Here is a 19,531-nt window from a genome sequence, read left to right as displayed (position 1 = left end):
CATTAGCGAGGGTCCAGCAGTGCTTTGCTGCTACAGCATTATAGACATGGGAGAGAGGAGCAAGCAGAATTATCTGTGCTGTGTAACCTGGCTCTTCTAACTTCCATTCAGTAACAACAGCGCTCACATGGTTATTTTGGGAGAAATAATAGTTGCTGCCCACAGATGAGCTTTCATTTCCAGTAAAGTGTTTTAGGCAATGTTGAAATAGATTGACAGTAATACATATTCGATTGCAACACTGCATTACCAAATATGAGAAAAATTTCCACATTAGGAAAAACTGTTTAAATTTTATTACTAAAAAGTCTCCTGGAAAATGCCTACTATTAACAATACATAAGCAGCACTGTTTCATTTTACCTCTAGTGTTCAGAGTTTTTTGTAAAGCTCTTTATACTATGTACCACCTCACAAAACTTCAGATCACAGCGAGTCATCAACATGTTCTGTACTGGGATTATTTTTCTGCTCCTGCATACAAGCCTTTGCACTGTTTCTGCCAGAAGAATTTTGGTGTGGCCAAAAGACGCTAGTCATTTTTTGAATATGAAAATAATTCTGAATGAACTTGTTAATAGGAATCATGAAGTTACAGTGTTGCTTCATTCGGCCGCTTTAATAATCGGTACAGACACCAGTAAAGCCTCACCGATACGATATGAAGTTTTTGACGTGCCTTTCACAAAAAAGGAGAATGAAAAGTTTCTTGAGGAAAGTTTACATGTGTGTATTTTTGATGTACCTAATATGACCTACTGGGAATTCTATCAAAGAATGAAAGAGATGGTGACCGAGCAACAGAAGTTGACAAAACATATATGTGATGGGGTACTTAAGAACAAGTCATTATTAAAGAAACTAGAAGATGAGAAGTTTGATGTCCTGATCTCGGACCCAGTGAGCCAATGTGGGGAACTTATTGCTGAAATTCTTGGACTTCCATTTGTTTATTCTTTAAGATTTTCCATGGGCAACTCAGTGGAGAGACTATGTGGACATCTTCCAGCCTCCTTTTCCTATGTGCCTGGAGCCATGGTAGAACTAACTGATAGGATGTCTTTCCTAGAGAGATGGAAAAACGCAAACTTCTATCTTTTTCAAGACATATTATTCATTCTTGTGTTTGCTGGCAACTGGGATGGTTACTACAGTGAAGTATTAGGTGAGCATGAAAAGTAATTGGAGTCTGGGTAATCAATCTTTATTATTTTTCTCATCTAATCTTCATGAAAATGTTTCTTTCATTCAAACTTGTGTTATACACCTATTTTAGAAAATATTTGCTACCGGAAAAGTCTGTTTGGTGCAGTTTAGGTGTTGTGTAAGTGATGTGGAAATAGTATAAAAATATATAATTTGAATGTATCTATACAAAATATATGCTACTTTAGCTGCGTATTAAAGCTTAAGTTTAGTTATCTTTTTTTTTTGTATCAGCACCAGGGACTGTACTTACATTAAATGAAAAGTGTCCTTTGCGCTGATGGTTACTGTGTTAGTTGGAATGTTCTTTCCACGCCTTCCATTCATAAAAGCTGTATCATTGCTTCCAACAATGAAAAGTTATCTATGAATGGAGGAGGTGGACTTTTCATTCATCATCACATCCTCCATTCATAAAGTGCTCTTCTTTGTGGCAAGTGATAGTACACCATTTATGAATTAAGCACGGGGGCAGAAAGGGCGGGCATAGTTGGTACTCTTGACAAGTGCCTGTGAGAACTCTAGCATCTTGCATTAACCACCGCAGCACTGGAAGATGGCAAAGCAAAGAATATTTCAACTTAGCAGCCACCAGCACAGTGGACACTTCTCATTCAATGTAAGTACAGTCCATTGTGCTGATCTTTTAAAAAAAAATGTAACCTAATGTAAGCTTTAAGTGAACACTCAAAATGTTATATATAGAGATAGATATATAGGCACTCTATAAGTATACTGGTGCAATGTCTGTGTTTTTGTGTGCATCATAACTGTATGTTTAGGCAGGGTTGCTATCAAATTTATTTGCCAAGTGATAGTTGCCGTGGCTAATTGATAGAAGATCAATTGATTTCACCCTAATTCTGGAATTTGCTCCACTTCTCTCTTCTGACACTAGATGTCCAGGTATCTGGTGGCATTAGGTAAGACATGAGCATCGCAAGGACAGATTAGGAATTAATAGGGTATCTCAGCCAATGGGCAGGGATTTTCTTTGGTCCCCTGGCCTGCTGGGAGAGCCTATTTATTTGGGTGGAGTCAGGTGATCGGGGGTTCTGTGCCACCTGGACAGCTGTCTGGATGGACGTGTGTTGTAATGTCCCGGCTGCTAGGCCATAAGCCTTGGGCCTATCCCGGGGACATCTGGCTGCTAGACTGTCTGAGGGCCTATCCAGAAGCAAGAGAGCAGCGTAGGGTTAGGACTGCGGCTTACAGTCCAACCAGAAGAAACGGTTCTGCCGGCCGGAGAACCAGCTGTGGTCGGAGGTAGAAGGGAAGCTGGCGCCACTAAGGGACCATCCACCTTGCTAACAGAGACCACTGAGGGTAGCAGAAGCAAGTACCTGAGCAGCATTCTCACCAGCCAGGAAAGGTGAAGAATGGGCAAACTTTAGCAGCTGCCAAGCCAGGGACCCAGCCAGTGGAGGTGACGCTTGCAGAGCATTATTGTGCGCCAAATCAGGGACCAAGCAGGCCAGTGGGGTGACGCTTGAGGAGTATCTGTGTGTGCCAAGCTAGGGACCCAGCAGGGATACGGGGTGATGCTTGAGGAAGATACTGAGTGAGAAGATTGGAACAGCTCAGAAGATCCAGTGGCTAGTGGATCTGTTAGTCTAGTGAAGGACTGGGAGCTCAGCAGAGTGACGTTCTACAATAGGAGATTGTAGGAGAAGTAAAGGAGTTTGTTGCAACCTCTGTTAGAAACTGTTACAAGATTGTTGCCATAGGAGACAGCGTTCCTCCTCAAGCAGATGTGGTGTCTGGCTAGATACCTTTCCCTGCATGGCTGTCTGCCTATAGAAGTCTTGGAGTCTGCCAGTTAACATTGCATCTACTTAAGGGTGTCCTGGCCCCAAACCTCTCTCCCACAGACAAAAAACAGAAAAGAGAGGGCGCACCGGCCTTGTGCATTATCTTTAAAAAAGTTTATCAAAAAAGAAAACGTAAAAGTACTACTCACAAGGGTAGATAAAAATCCCGCATAATAGTCAAATGATGGTGGCAGTCTCCAGACCTATGGACAAGACGTGCAGACCGCTGCTGGCTAACGCGTTTCGAAAGTAGCACCTTCTTCTTCAGAGCCAACAGTATCCATCTCTTACGGTACCTTAAATAGTGTGCTCATCAAGGGAGCACAGACCAAACTGACCTAGGAGCCACTCCCATAAAGTGGGCAGTCCAGAGGCAGGCCCTGACACAGCACCATAGCAACCATTTGTATACACATATAAAAAAACGCACACAAAAAACGCACACAAAAAAACACCCACAAAAATGTGTGGGGAGCACAAGTGCACAGATCTAAAGTGTGATGAGTGTCATAAAGAGAGGGGAGGGGAGAGGGGGGGAGGGGGGGGGCAATGTGCGCATAGTGTGCGATACAGTACACCAGACAGCCAGACAATCTCTAATCCTAGAAATCCCAAAAATGCGGCCACCTGCGCAAACAAAGAAACCCAGCTATTAAATTAAATACAAAAATCAAATACAAAAATCTGCACCATGAACAGCGCACAATAGACTTCACATGAGACTATGATATATAAATAAATACATCAGCAGGACCCATCCACACTTGTAATCCAAGGAGATGTGGTCCTGCTGATGTATTTATTTATATATCATAGTCTCATGTGAAGTCTATTGTGCGCTGTTCATGGTGCAGATTTTTGTATTTGATTTTTGTATTTAATTTGATAGCTGGGTTTCTTTGTTTGCGCAGGTGGCCGCATTTGTGGGATTTCTAGGATTAGAGATTGCCTGGCTGTCTGGTGTACTGTATCGCACACTATGCGCACATTGCCCCCCCCCTCTCCCCCCCCTCTCCCCTCCCCTCTCTTTATGACACTCATCACACTTTAGATCTGTGCACTTGTGCTCCCCACACATTTTTGTGTGTGTTTTTTTTGTGTGCGTTTTTTGTGTGCGTTTTTTTATATATGTTTATATGTGTATACAAATGGTTGCTATGGTGCTGTGTCAGGGCCCCCCTCTGGACTACCCACTTTATGGGAGTGGCTCCTAGGTCAGTTTGGTCTGTGCTCCCTTGATGAGCACACTATTTAAGGTACCGTAAGAGATGGATACTGTTAGGCTCTAAAGAAGAAGGTGCTACCTTCGAAACGCGTTAGCCAGCAGCGGTCTGCACGTCTTGTCCATAGGTCTGGAGACTGCCACCATCATTTGACTATTATGCGGGATTTTTATCTACCCTTGTAAGTAGTACTTTTACGTTTTCTTTTTTAATAAACTTTTTTAAAGATAATGCACAAGACCGGTGCACCCTCTCTTTTCTGTTTTTTGTCTGTATGTTAGGATTTCCCTATCCTTGAGGGGAGCAAGGCTGAAAGCTACCGTCCATCGAGAACTTTGAACTGTCGGGCTTATACATTTATGCGCAAGAGTTTTTGGTTTGTTTTGTTGTATTGCCTCTCTCCCACAGTTCTGTTTAAGAGACAATAAATCTCTTTGCATTTAAGAAGTGTCTGGCACCCATCAATCTACCTTGCATTACACCCACCATGCCTTGTAACCCACTCTACACAGAAGGATGTCAGCTGTCCCTAAATCTGGAGGTCATCATTGGACTTCAGGGGCCCCAGGACTTGGCTACATAACCTATTGTAGTTAATTCACTATAGAAGTATCCCCAGGCTCCTTTCATATGAATTGACTGTTATGCCGCGTACACACGAGCGGACTTTCCGGCATACTTGGTCCGGCGGACCAGAGTCTGCCGGACAATCCGACCGTGTGTAGGCTCCGGCGGACTTTTCCGGCAGACTTTTTCCAAAAGCCCGCCGGACCTAGATTTGAAACATGTTTTAAATCTTTCCGTCGGACTCATTTTCTGGCGGAAAGTCCGCTCGTCTGTGTGCTGGTCCAACAGACCAGATACGACACAAGGACAGGGTATTGCATTTCGCGCTCGCTGCAATAGGAAAAACAAATATAGATTTTAAAGGGTCCCCCCTAAGATCCATACCAGACCCCGATCCAAGCACGCAGCCCAGCCAGTCAGGAAAGGGGGTGGGGACGAAGGGAGCGCCCCCCCCTCCTGAACCGTACCAGGCCGCATGCCCTCAACATGGGGGGGTGGGTGCTTTGGGGGAGGGGGCCCTGCGGGGCCCCCCTCCCCCAAAGCACCTTGTCCCCATGTTGATGAGGACAAGGGCCTCTTCCCGACAACCCTGGCCGTTGGTTGTCGGGGTCTGTGGGCGGGGGGCTTATCGGAATCCGGGAGCCCCCTATAATAAGAGGGCCCCCAGATCCCGGCCCCCCACCCTATGTGAATGAGTATGGGGTACATGGTACGCCTACCCATTCACCTAGGGAAAAAGTGTCATGCTGGGCATGCTGGGACTGTGACATTTTAGGGGGCGTGGTCAACATCACCCGGTGACCACGCCCCCTAAAACGTCACAGTCCCAGCATGCCCGGGGACTGACATCATAAGGGGGCGGGGTCTCCGCCTATATAAGTCACAACGGAGCGCTCAGAGAGCAGTCCAGCCGGAGAGAGCATCGTGTCAACATCTGGAGAAGAGAAGAGGGAAGAAGACAAGAAGACAAGAAGCCCAGAAGTCCGGACCTCCGCTGGCAAAAGAGCGGCCTGAAGACAGCGGAGGAGCCGGCCGAAGAACTGGAACACCGGGAGAAGAGGCCGGAGAGAGCGGAGAAGAACCAACCGGACGCCGGGAGAAGAGGAACCGGAGGGACCCCCCGAAGCCGGAAGAAGACCCCCGAAGCCGGAAGAAGACCCCCCCGGAGCTGTTTAATAAATTATTTTAAAAACCTGTGTAGTGTGTTTTATTATTGACACTTTTTCCCTAGGTAAATGGGTAGGGGTACCATGTACCCCATACTCATTCACATAGGGTGGGGGGCCAGGATCTGGGGGCCCTCTTATTATAGGGGGCTCCCGGATTCCAATAAGCCCCCCACCCGCAGACTCCGACAACCAACGGCCAGGGTTGTCGGGAAGAGGCCCTTGTCCTCATCAACATGAGGACAAGGTGCTTTGGGGGAGGGGGGGCCCCGCAGGGCCCCCCTCCCCCAAAGCACCCACCCCCCCATGCTGAGGGCATGCGGCCTGGTACGGTTCAGGAAGGGGGCGCTCGCTCGTCCCCACCCCCTTTCCTGACCGGCCGGGCTGCGTGCTCGGATCGGGGTCTGGTATGGATTTTAGGGGGGACCCCACGCCGTTTTTTCAGCGTAGGGGGTTCCCTTTATAACCCATACCAGACCTAAGGGCCTGGTATGACCCGCGACAGGGCTCGCAAGGTGTCAATCTCGCCGATAAAAGCGGCAAGATTGACTTCCTTTTCTAGTCCCGTCGCACCTGAGTCACGTTCAAAATGAACAGACTTGTCCATGTGTGGGCAAGTCCGTTCATTCTGAAAGTCCGCCGTAACTCCGGCGAAAGTCCGTCGGAAAGACGGGCGGATTTAGCCCGCCGGAAAGTCCGGTCGTGTGTGGGCAAGTCCGTCCGTTTTAAAGTCCGGCGCACCTGGCGGACAAAGTCCGTCGGAAAGTGTGCCTGACCAAGTATGCCAGAAAGTCCGATCGTGTGTACACGGCATTAGTGTGGACATAAGCAGCCCAAATTAAAGCCCAAATGTCATGCTTGGGAGAGCATTAGGCCATATAGGGCTAGTGTAGGGATAATTAGAAACGTGTGTGTAGTTAGAAAATCTATACACAAAGGGCATGAAACCTCCCCGTTCTCACTTCTGACTAACAGACAAGTTGCAAAAAAAAATAGCTGTGGGTCACTACAGAGGACAGCCCGGCATCTAACTATCTGTTGTACTCAATGGGATGCGAAAATCTTTAATCAACAGGAGTGTAACTATAGCTAATCAGGGCATACAGCTGCTATGGGATCCAGAAGCATAAAAGGCCAAAGCTGTTTAGCTATACAGTGATTTATGCATAAAATAAATCAATATATATTTTGGGAACTACTACAGGATTGCCATGAAAGCAAGTTTACTCTGTGCCACTAGAGAAAAGGACTTCAGATGAAGTCAGGGGCCCCTGACAAAGTCACATGATTGGGTGAAGCAACAGATCGGGACGAGACAATGATGTCACAATGCACAATCAGGAAGTAAGCCAGTAGTATTCTATGCATGCCGACTAATGTTTCAAACATCTTGAGGGGGAAATACAAATCAGCAAATATCTGTGGTGCACCAGTGCATGTTTTTACTGGCTTTCAATAGATTCAGATTCAGATTTACATTTTGTGGCAGAAAGCACTATGATTTTATTTTTGTTTTTATTTTTTGAGCTATTGTGGAGAAATAGTAGATTCTTGTATCACGTACCTGTGGAAACTTGCTGGATGGAGATGAATGGAGATTGCTATATGAAGATCCAGTGAGAAGTGCCCAATCCTGGGGAGACAGACCCTGTAAAGGGGAAGGCACATTAGTTGTATTCATTTGTAGGTATAAGAGGAATGTGAGGGCATTGGAGTGCTGGTGAAGGGAGTACTGAAACCACATGGTGGAAAAATATAGGTGAAGGAGTGACACTAATTACACGAATAATACAACTGATCATAGGAAGTTTTTGATAAAGATTGGACTGTTAATAAAAGTGGAGTAAATAGAATGGTTAATATGCCCCGAAAGACAGGGTGTAAAAGCAAGTCTACTTGCACAAAATTTCAAGCATGATGGACTTTTTTTGTTTGTGGAATATATTTGGGTCTTGCAGTGCATTTAAAGCACGTGTTTTTAAGGACACTTTTTATTTGTATTAGAGGAACACACATGTACTGCACTGCACTGGTTTATATTTAATAGTGCAGAGAATGCATTAGGGTAAAAGCTTTAGCCTTTACAACCACATTTACAACCACAGCCTTTACAACCACTTTAACAAAGTTCTTGGTTCTGTGAGTTCTAGCAAAGCCCAATAAATGGGCATAAGATAGATCAGTGTTGGCTCTCATAAAATAAACCTTGGCTGATGTTCTTTGATGGTAAAGGAGAGATGAAGAGTCTCTCTTTTCTGGAGGCTGTAGCTAGAAATGGTCTGACCAATCAAAAGGTCTGAGGAGTGGCCGATGGGATATCACCATCTTTACGATCATGCAGCCTCCACTCGCTCAGATACAGTTTTCTACATGAATTAAATTCAAATTATAGGCAAAACTTGTTTTTTTTTTTCATTTTGAATAGAGCAGTTTATACCTCTAACCTCTGACAGTTTTTTTTCTCGCCATCTGTATCCCATTTCAGAGAGTTCCCATCACTTCCTGTCCCATAGCCAAACAGGAAGTGAGAGGAAATCCTTGCAAATTAAGGGAATCCCTTCGTGACCCCCATGTCACCAGAACTGGTGTCCCAATTGGAAGATTTCCCCTCTATTACTTTTCTGGGGACAACCCAAAATTTGGGATTTTTTTTTTTTACTTTCACTTTTAATGATAATGATGAACAGGAAAAATAGAGAGGTCTGCAAGTGATTCTAACTTATTATCGCTGTTTTCTAGCTGGTCTAAAACCACTTTTGAAGTAAAGGGACACTTTTTGGTTGCTATGGACAATCTCCAGTTTCCAGACAGAAAGAACAGTATTTATAATATGAAACTGCATGCAGGGCACTGGACAAAGCAACAGGGACAAAAGGGATGTGAAATAATGTGATACAGTAATGTAATCTGTAAGATTACAGTGTACTGTATGTGTAATGTGTTTCTCACTTTTTGAATTTGGCGCCGTGCTCTGTCCCCGTGCGTCGCAGCGCTCGCAGTGAACGGAGCTCAGCACTGTGATAGATCTGGCGGAGGTCAGCTCGCACACACAGCGGGAGGACATCGCAGGATCCTGGGGACAAGGTAAGTAACTTTGCCTGGATCCTGCGATGCAATCCCGAGTGTGGCTCGGGGTTATCGCTTTTGGTACTGAAAATTCACCCTGAGCCACACTCGGGCATACCGCCAGGGAGGTTAAAGTATTTAATTAGTTGTTTACAGATTTAGCAAATTCCTGTTTATTAGTTATCTGCTAAGTAATGTTACAGAAAGGATGGTTAACACCCATTTCATAGTTAAAGTGTTACTAAACCCAGGACCCTGCATTCACTATATCTGGTCAGTACACAGAACATGGAAATGCAATTATTTTAGTAAATATAAACAGCTAAATACCTTTTCTCATCAGCAGTATACATCAGCCTTGTGACTTCTATCAGTGTCTGGCCGAGCACTGGTTAAAGCTTGTAGAATGAGTTTTCGTTCTCCTCTGACTGTTCTATGAGGCTGCATGATCCCTGGCCCTCTGTCTGGAGAGTGTTGATTGGCTCTGTGCTGTTCACATGCACCCTCCCAAAAAAAGAAAAAAGAAACTCTCTAGCAATACACACCAAACTAAGCATGTGCAGAGTGCCTCTAAGCCCTATGTTCTATCAGCAGATGAATTGTGAACAGTAAAAGAAGGGGAGGATCAGAGAAAACAAGAATCCAACAGCCTTTTTGCACATGCAGAGAATTAACCCCTTAGGTTCCACAGTGAGTATAACAAGCATGCTTTACTGCTTTTAATACAGACTGATTGTACTGTTGTGGGTTTAGTAACACTTTAAAAAAGCAGTTCTTCGGGGGCGTGGCCTGGACCGGCATGGTGTAGGGAGTGAAGAACGGGAGCTCCGCTTGCCCGATATCCGAATCTACACATCCTAGGGCTAAACTTGACAATTACTCACCCACTACCGGGTCCCCTGATTCCCCTGCCCACGGAGACCATGTCGCCGCCGAAAAAAGCAGCTGATTCAGCCGCAAAGCTGGCTAAATACAAGCATGTGGACAAGGAGGCTGGGGAGGAAAATGGTGCCGGCTCCTCTTCCCCCACAGACTCAGCTACAGAGGATACTGCGCGAGTGGAGGCTATCTCTGACTATAAAAGTACCCTGACGAATAAGATTGAGGAAGTGAAAATCAATGTCTCCTTAATCCATCAGGATCTGCAAAAACTCAGAGACTGAGTCACGGAGACGGAAGCCTGCATCAGCCATGTGGAAGATGAGATGGCGCTGCTACAGGTTCATACTGAACAATTGCAACACCAGCTAAATATGGTGTTAGCCAAGCAGGATGTTATGGAAAATCATCTCAGGAGATGTAACCTGCGATTTGAGGGTCTGCCCGAGGGTTTCGGAGGGCTCTGACCCCCCCTCATTCTTGGAGAACCTATCAACACCTTTGGAAGAACTGAATTCTCTACATCTTTTGTGGTTGAGCGGGCACACAGGCTGGCTGCCAAACCTCCACCCCAAGGTGCACCGCCACGAACATTCATCACTAAAATGCTTAATTTTCGTGACAGGGACGCCGTCTTGCGTCTTACCAGGCTGAAGGGAAATATCACCTTTAAAAACAGCGAGATTAAAGCATTCCTGGACTTTTCGGCAGAGGTTCAGAAAAAGAGAGCTTATTTCATGGAAGCTAAACGGCAACTGAGGATTCACCACTACTCATACGCTTTGTTGTTTCCGGCCAGAATGTGTGTCGTCGGACAAGATAGGGCGTATTTCTTTGACACGCTGGAGGCCGTCCTCGCCTGGCTGGAGAGCAAAGTGGCACCGGGCCGGGAACCTACCTAGCATTCCGGCTCATGATCGTATGGCTCACATAAGAGGACATGCTCTGCTACAACCCTACGTTCTACAGGGAATTTGAAATCATCTCACTTGAAGGTCCTTTTGCTTTGCTACGGAGGATATTTTATACCCTGACTGGATTGATTCTCAACCCCCCGATTGCAAAACTCTCTATACTGCTCCCCGTGCCCTCTGCTTACCTTTCTCCCTCCGGCCTATGCATGCTCCCTATGGGTGGGCATGAACTTTAGCCCCACACTCCAGATCCTTGCGGCAAGTTTACACCCGTCATGACACCTGGACTCAGAAATTTGTATCCTTTTTTATACCCCGTATATATCATCCTGGAGATCCCAGACCAGGAGTCTCACTCCTGCTGCTGCTGCTCATTCTACAGCGAATAATCGCCCCCCCCTTAGGTGCGGGAATCCCCATGGATCCCGTCTTTTTTCATTCTAAATGTAACGTTTGCCGTAAGGTTTCCCTGGCCTGTCCGGTCTCAGCAAACTTCACTTGATTTATACTTGGTGCATTGCCTACCTGGACATGCCAGTGTGTTGGTTTGGTTCTATCTAAAGTCTTACTGTTGGTTTAATGTTCAGTTCATGCATTATGTGCAGAAGAGTATTGGATACTGGTGTTTAACTGAAGACATAGCTGATTTACACTGCTATGCGGTCCTACATGTTACCACACTGCTAGAAATGTACTGGCTCATATTACGATGTCCGCTCCTGTTCACCCCGAGATGTCACGGGCCCTCCCAACTTTGGGGCGGCCCAGGGCGCCGAGGCGGAGACTCCGGATGTCGGGAATATAGCGATCTATTTTTTGCCATCATGATTGATGTGAAATGTATTACATGGAATGTATGCGGCCTTAGAGCAAAGTCTAAATGAAATGCAGTTTTGTCATATCTTAAAGCACAACGGGCAGAACTTATAGTGCTAGTGCAAACTCATCTCACAGGCCAACTACAGATGGCACTTAAAAAAACGTGGGTAGGATGGTTGTACCAAGCCCCCCACTCTGCACACTCTAATAGGTGTTGCCATATTGCTGGCCAAAACAGTGCGATTTATACTATTGACACTCAGGTCCGACCCTCAGGGTAGATTTTTTATTTTTACATGCTAAAATAAATGGCCTAGAACTTCTGATTTTAGCAATCTATATACCCCCTTCCAATTCAATGTTTTAACCGAAGGTCTGGCATTTATGTCCCAATTCCCCACTGTTCCTGCGATTTGGCTGGGAGATTTTAACAATGTTGTGAATAGGGACCTAGATCGACTGTCCCTAACATCCCACAACCACCCCCCCACTCATACACCAGGTTTGGTAAACTCCTTACTGATCTCACCCTGGTAGATACATGGAGACATCAGTATCCTCAAGATAGGGCATTCTCATGCTTCTCAACCACACATAATTCTATGTCAGGAATAGACCTCATACTAATATCTCGCACTCTTCTCCCCTTGCTAGGAGAGGTGGGGTTTAACCCATGTTTTCTTATCTGATCACGCCCCATACTGGGTTATTCTCCGATTCAACTCTCCCCCCCACGACATATACCTGGAAACTCAACCCCTTTTGATTGACGGTTGTCCCCACATTGGGGGAGGCTGCTACCGAGTGGGATTTTTTCTTTCAGACTAACAGGGACACCGCGCCACTTGATGTAGTATGGGATTCCTTCAAATCCCATGCCCATATGGTCCCGTCTCAGCGCATATCTAGATATCGGAAAACCTCATCTCAAGTGATTATACAAGCGAAACAGGCTCTTGCGGATACAGAGAAAAAAACTTTACTGACAATCCTTCACCATCTACAGCAGACCAGCTGAAATTACAGGCAAGAGTAGTAAATAACCTTCTCTGAGAAAGCTGAGAGGAAAATATACTATAGCAAACAGAAGCATTATGAATGTGGAGAACGGGCGGGTCGTCTTCTGGCCTACTTAGCCCATTTGGACCATAAACCCCCCACGGTGGTCTCCCTCTGCACTGCTGATGGTGCATTGCTAACTGACCCCGATGAGGTGGCCGGAGAGTTTGGTTCCTTTTTCACATCCTTATATTCCTCTGTTACCAATAACCCTAGGGAAGAGATAGTGTCACTTCTGGAGGGCATAGAATTACCCAGTCTCACACATTCCCAAATTGAGTTACTGGAAGCTCCTATCACCGAAGACGAAATTACAAAGGCGATGTCCTTGCGTAACCAATCTAAAGCGCCAGGCTCTGGCGGCCTGCCTCTTGAGTTTTACACAAATTATAATGAGACCCTTATCCCTAGACTTCATGAGCTTTTTTTATATATATTGGAGTATGGTTCTTTACCCTCCTCCATGAGCGAAGCCTATATTGTATTAATACCCAAACCTGGCAAAAACCTAGAACTCCCTGAATCATATCGCCCAATATCCCTTCTCCAGTTAGATATTAATATCCTGGCCAAGATCCTGGTGCTACGCCTGAATACTGTGATCCTTACATTGATCCACCTGGACCAGACTGGGTTTATGCCAGCTAAATATACGGCATACAACTTACGTAGGCTCCACATGAACATGCAGGCTGAACATGACAAGTTGGGCTCTAGAGTAGTAGTCTCTCTTGACGCCACAAAGGCATTTGACTCAGTCGAGTGGGAATACCTTGCAAGATTTGGATTCGGACCCAATTTCATCAAATGGATCCAGCTCCTGTATCAGAGACCACGCACCAGGATCTTGGTCAATGGAAAAGTCTCTGACCCCTTCCCTCTGGGGGCATGTGACAGGGCTGTCCCCTATCCCCTCTGTTATTTGCCCTTGCAGTAGAGCCCCTTGCCTCCTCACTTAGGAAACATCCAGGCATCGGCGGGCTGCAACGAGGACACCTGATGGAAAAGTTTGAATCAGCTAATACGCGGACGATATGTTGTTATACTTAGAAGATGCAGGTCTGTCCTTACAACTAGCCCTTGAGGTTATACAAAACTTTGGTAGATATTCTGGCCTGAAGATTAACTGGGACAAATCCCAGAACCTCCCTATTGACGTAAGTGTACCCACAAAACTTCAGTCCTCCTCCCCACTCCTTAGAGTTAGCTCCATGACATACCTCGGGATCGTGATCACCCGTTCGCCAAAAGACTTTATTAGGCTAAACTTAGAACCCCTGATAGTGAATTTAAAATCCAAAACACAGACATGGGCTAAGCTACCCCTTGGGGTGATGGGCCGGGTGAACCTGATCAAAATGGTTCTCCTCCCCAAATTTTTGTATGTCTTCTGGGATGCCCCAGCTTATTTACCCCTTAGGGTCTTCAAATCTATTGAAGCCCTTCTCAACTCTTTTGTCTGGGGGTCGAATCGGCATAAGTTGTCCTGGCACACACTGAAAAACCCTACTTAAGTGGGGGGAGTGGCACTGCCTGAATTTAATCTTTACTACCTGGCGGCGGAATTGTCCTATTTTTTTCATATCGATAAACATGACAAAGACCGGTACCTGTCCCTGATATGCTCTCCTCACAACCGCGAGATTACTCACCTGTTCCAGATTCTGTTCAGAGGCACTATAGGTATATATGGGTTGGGAAACTGTAAAGGTCTATTATACCATCATTGTAAAATATGCGAGATAACAGGGCGCAGACTGAAGATACCACCCACACACTTCCACACACCCCTATGGGATAACCCAGATCTAAGAGAATTGCTAACTATACCAAACCATGCCTTGTGGCTTAATCAGGGGGTAAGGTATCTGTCGGATGTTTACTGTGACACCGTTTTAAAATCATTTCAGCAACTTAAGGTGGAATTCAGCTTTCCCAACTCCATGCACTTTCGCTACCTCCAGCTCCACCATGCCCTCCGGGCTCAGTTTGGCGAGACTCCCCCCAATGTAGAACACGTTCGTATGGACGTCATATCATAATGGGGCAAGACTCTCGCAAACTTATCTCTGGGCTCTACAATTTACTACTTCATCCTACAGCGACTACCCTTGCATATAAACTAAAAGATCGCTGGTCCGGGGATGTGGAGGGGCTGGAGGATGATGAATGGGAGGACACATTGGATACCTGCAAAAAGGTCTCCACTAGATTATTGGACCGTCTTACACAACTCTACATCATACATAGATCATATCTGACCCCTCTCCGTCTGGCCAAATACAAACCTGACCGAAACCCATTATGTCCCAGGTGTGATAGTCCATCTAGTACCTTCTTTCACCTTCTTTGGTCTTGCCCAGCAATACAAGACTATTGGTCCTATATAGTGAAATTCATTCATGATGAGATTGGATCCCCTATGAAGGTATATCCAAAACAATGTCTACTGGGGGTATTCCCTGATCCCGACTTGGATAAATTTCACAAAATATTCCTTCAGGAGACACTGTTCATCGCTAGGCTACTTATAGCAAGAAAGTGGCTCCAAGCTGCACCACCGACACTCCAAGAATGGATATCGGCAATAAATAATGTCTTGCCGTATAAATAGGAGATTTATGCCCACAGGGGATGCCCAGCCAAATATGGTAAAATCTGGGACACCTGGTTAGGAAATGCAGCCACGTGTAATGTGCTGCCTGATTGATCTTTTCACATTGGATCACAACTAATTAAGTTTATGTATTGTGACAATATATGTGTATGACCTGTAGAGCATGTTAACTATCCAGACTCTTGCTGATATTGAAATTAACGCAACTGTACTGTCAGTGTATGTAATATGTATGTCTTTACTCTTCAAATAAAACACCATATTATTTGTAAAAAAAAAGCAGTTCTTCTAGAGTTTCCAGACTATTGGAGAAAGGTTTACTCAAGTTAAATGGCTATGGAGGTGCACTCATGGGTTTACATTCACGTTCTGCACTGCTGGCTTTATGCCTCCTATTCTAAAAACTGTCCTTACTACCTTATGACTTTCCGACAACAAAGCTGCCCTTTGTCTTCTCACACAGTTTTTGGGGTGCCAAGTTTTAATTATCATCACAACCTTCTTTCCATATTTTCATCTTACATATTTATAATGCATATCCTAACATAGTATTAATTTGCATTGCGTGGATAAAAGTTATGGCTGTAAACACGGTTTTTACATAGGGACGGAATTTTATTAAATGATGTAAATATCAAAGTTAACATTAGACCACAGCAAAAATTTGTGGACATTAAAGTGTTTGCATAGAAACTTTCCATATTATATATGTGACCATGTACAGTCAGGTCCATAAATATTGGGACATTGACACAATTCTAATCTTTTTGGCTCTATACACCACCACAATGGATTTGAAATGAAACAAACAAGATGTGCTTTAACTGCAGACTGTAGGTGTAGGACTTACAACAGTTTGTATATTTGCCTCCCACTTTTTAAGGGACCAAAAGTAATGGGACAATTGGCTGCTCAGCTGTTCCATGGCCAGGTGTGTGTTATTCCCTCATTATCCCATTTACAAGGAGCAAATAAAAGGTCCAGAGTTCATTATAAGTGTGCTATTTGCATTTGGAATCTGTTGCTGTCAACTCTCAATATGAGATCCAAAGAGCTGTCACTATCAGTGAAGCAAGCCATCATTAGGCTGAAAAAACAAAACAAACCCATCAGAGAGATAGCAAAAACATTAGGTGTGGCCGAATCAACTGTTTGGAACATCCTTAAAAAGAAAGAACGCACCGGTGAGCTCAGCAACACCAAAAAACCCGGAAAACCACGGAAAACAACTGTGGTGGATGACCGAAGAATTCTTTCTCTGGTCAAGAAAACACCCTTTACAACAGTTGGCCAGATCAAGAACACTCTCCAGGACAGTCAACAATCAAGAAAAGACTTCACCAGAGTGAATACAGAGGGTTCACCACAAGATGTAAACCATTGGTGAGCCTCAAAAACAGGAAGACCAGATTAGAGTTTGCCAAACAACATTTAAAAAAGCCTTCACAGTTCTGGAACAACATCCTATGGACAGATGAGACCAAGATCAACTTGTACCAGAGTGATGGGAAGAGAAGAGTATGGAGAAGGAAAGGAACTGCTCATGATCCAAAGCATACCACCTCATCAGTGAAGCATGGTGGTGGTAGTGTCATGGCGTGGGCATGTGTGGCTGTCAATGGAACTGTTTCTCTTGTATTTATTGATGATGTGACCGCTGACAAAAGCAGCAGGATGAATTCTGAAGTGTTTTGGGCAATATTATCTGCTCATATTCAGCAAAATGCTTCAGAACTCATTGGACGGCGCTTCACAGTGCAGATGGACAATGACCCAAAGCATACTGCGAAAGCAACCAAAGAGTTTTTTAAGGGAAAGAAGTGCAATGGCCAAGTCAATCACCTGACCTGAATCCGATTGAGCATGCATTTCACTTGCTGAAGACAAAACTGAAGGGAAAATGCCCCAAGAACAAGCAGGAACTGAAGACAGTTGTAGTAGAGGCCTGGAAGAGCATCACCAGGGATGAAACCCAGCGTCAGGTGATGTATATGCGTTCCAGAATTCAGGCTGTAATTGACTGCAAAGGATTTGCAACCAAGTATTAAAAAGTGAAAGTTTGATGGATGATTGTTAATTTGTCCCATTACTTTTGGTCCCTTAAAAAGTGGGAGGCACATATACAAACTGTTTTAATTCCTACATCATTCACCTGATTTGGATGTAAATACCTTCAAATTAAAGCTGAAAGTCTGCAGTTAAAGCACATCTTGTTCGTTTCATTTCAAATTCATTGTGGTGGTGTATAGAGCCATAAAGATTAGAATTGTGTCGATGTCCCAATATTTATGGACCTGACTGTATGTTCATTATGTGATAATCTGTGAAATTATAGGGTGAAAAATCATGGAAAAAACTTGATAAATGTATGCAGAAAAAATAAAGCTGGAAACTTTTGTCCACTTCTTTGCTATGTCTGCAACTGGCACAGTCTATGGACTTGACCGGTTCGACTGAAAAATAAATGTGAACAATGGTTAAAGAGGATCTAAAGAGTTTAACCATTTGGCAATTAGCGATTCCCTTCGATTTGTCTAGATGAAATTTATACACTTAGGGGTCCCATGTAAAAAAAAAAAAATACAAAAAACCAAAGGGTCCCACCCAAAGTCCATATCAGACAAGCGTACAACCCTCCATTCAGCTTGGGTGGTCATGGTGGTCATGGGAGGGGGGAAAGGTACCTTGCCAGTCAATAGTAAATAAACACACAAGTCCTTTAATAAAAACAATAGTTCCATGATGTTAACCCACCATCAATCATGTCATCTAGGATGCAGATTGATGTCAAACACAATGTCCAACATCCGCCGAAAGAAAAAAAAATGTCACTGCCCGTTGAGATGTCTAAAGCGGTTGCTTCATTCCAATCAAATGTCATCTCCTTTGCCCCATCACCACAATATAGGCAAAGGGGGGAGGGGGTTCTCTGGGTAACATCATTAACTGTATATGGACATGACCATATTTGGTCAATGGCATCACTGGGATCCCTGTGCTGTCATTGACCAAATATGGTCACGTTCCATGACGCCAGCTGGAGCCGCCTGCCCATTTGATATATTGCGGCGTGAGACCTGCAGATGACATCTGGCGGGGGTCAAAAGATGGGTTCAGATATTCACTGGGCGGCAGGGTTTTTTTTTTTTTTAGGTCTGTGGGTTTAGTATGGATTTTAGGTAGGACCCTGTTTTTTTCTTGTTTCTTTTGCATATGGTTCCCCCTTTAAAGAGGCTGTAACCCTAAAAAAAGAGATCCTGTTCCCTTATAGCAGGTTAAACAGAACAGTGCTTGTGCTATCTAATCTGTCCCTTTCTATGCTGTAAAAAACCTGGATGATCCTGCCTGTTCCTTAGTGCGCTGGCCACAGTAATAATGGTTGCTGATCCAAGATACCGTGGTCAGGTTACGTTCCTCTGTCATCCCGCTGCTCTGCTCTCTCTCCCGTCTCCCCCTCCCTCCATGCCTGTCTGTTCCTGTGTGTGTGAGCAGATCTCTTCTCCGGCCCTACCCTCCTGCCACTATTGGAAGCCGGCAGTAAAGTTAAATAAAGAATACTGCCAGCCCCTCTGTTCTACTAAGCCATACCTCACTGAAAATTTTTGAATAAAATTGTGCCTGTAAACACCTAATTTTAGTTCCTTTCTAGCCGGTCACGTGACTTCCAGGCCCATCTCCTTCCCCCGATCTAAGGGCTACAGCGGGAGGGGCTGAGCGGACAGCACAGTGGCCATGTGGCCTCCTGGCTGATGTCAGAGGGGGATTTCAGCCCCTCCCACTGTAGCCCTTAGATCAGGAAGGAGAGCGGCCAGGGGGCATGTTACCGGTGAGAAATGAACTGAAATAAGGTATTTACAGGCACAATTTTATACAGATGTAGCAATGTGGACTACAGTTATCAAGTACGGTGATCCTCCGGTATTTCTATGCATCGCATGTCCCTCTAGTGCCCAGTTTTATCAACTGACATCATGTTTGTGAGCCAAACTAAAGGGATTGTGGGATGAGTAGTCCCTTAGACTGATAATTGCTTCACATGACTCTGTATCCGGACTACATATCCCAGGGATCCTTGCTACCATCGGAGAGATTACGGGAGGAACTATAAAAGAAACCATAGCTCCACCCTGCTCTTTCTTCCTCCTAGGCCTGACACGAGATGGACCTCTCTGTGCATGGAGAGAGAGGTCGCGGCCTACCACGT

General features: G+C 44.9%; 1 protein-coding gene across 1 annotated transcript in view; it reads left to right on the top strand.

Annotated features, from left to right (window-relative positions):
* Window positions 1-398: 398 nt before the first annotated feature.
* Window positions 399-19,531, top strand: part of LOC141108787 (UDP-glucuronosyltransferase 2A2-like) — a 133,490-nt gene continuing 114,357 nt past the window's right edge. The window contains exon 1 of the mRNA XM_073600733.1: window positions 399-1,165. Within this exon, the coding sequence (XP_073456834.1) occupies window positions 445-1,165 (721 nt within the window). The 5' untranslated portion in view covers window positions 399-444. The remainder of the gene's footprint in view (window positions 1,166-19,531) is intronic.

The sequence above is a fragment of the Aquarana catesbeiana genome, linkage group LG01, assembly GCF_042186555.1.
Source record: "Aquarana catesbeiana isolate 2022-GZ linkage group LG01, ASM4218655v1, whole genome shotgun sequence".
Taxonomy (NCBI): domain Eukaryota; kingdom Metazoa; phylum Chordata; class Amphibia; order Anura; family Ranidae; genus Aquarana; species Aquarana catesbeiana.
The sequence above is the reverse complement of the archived record's forward strand: the minus strand, read 5'-3'. Positions and strand labels throughout refer to the sequence as shown.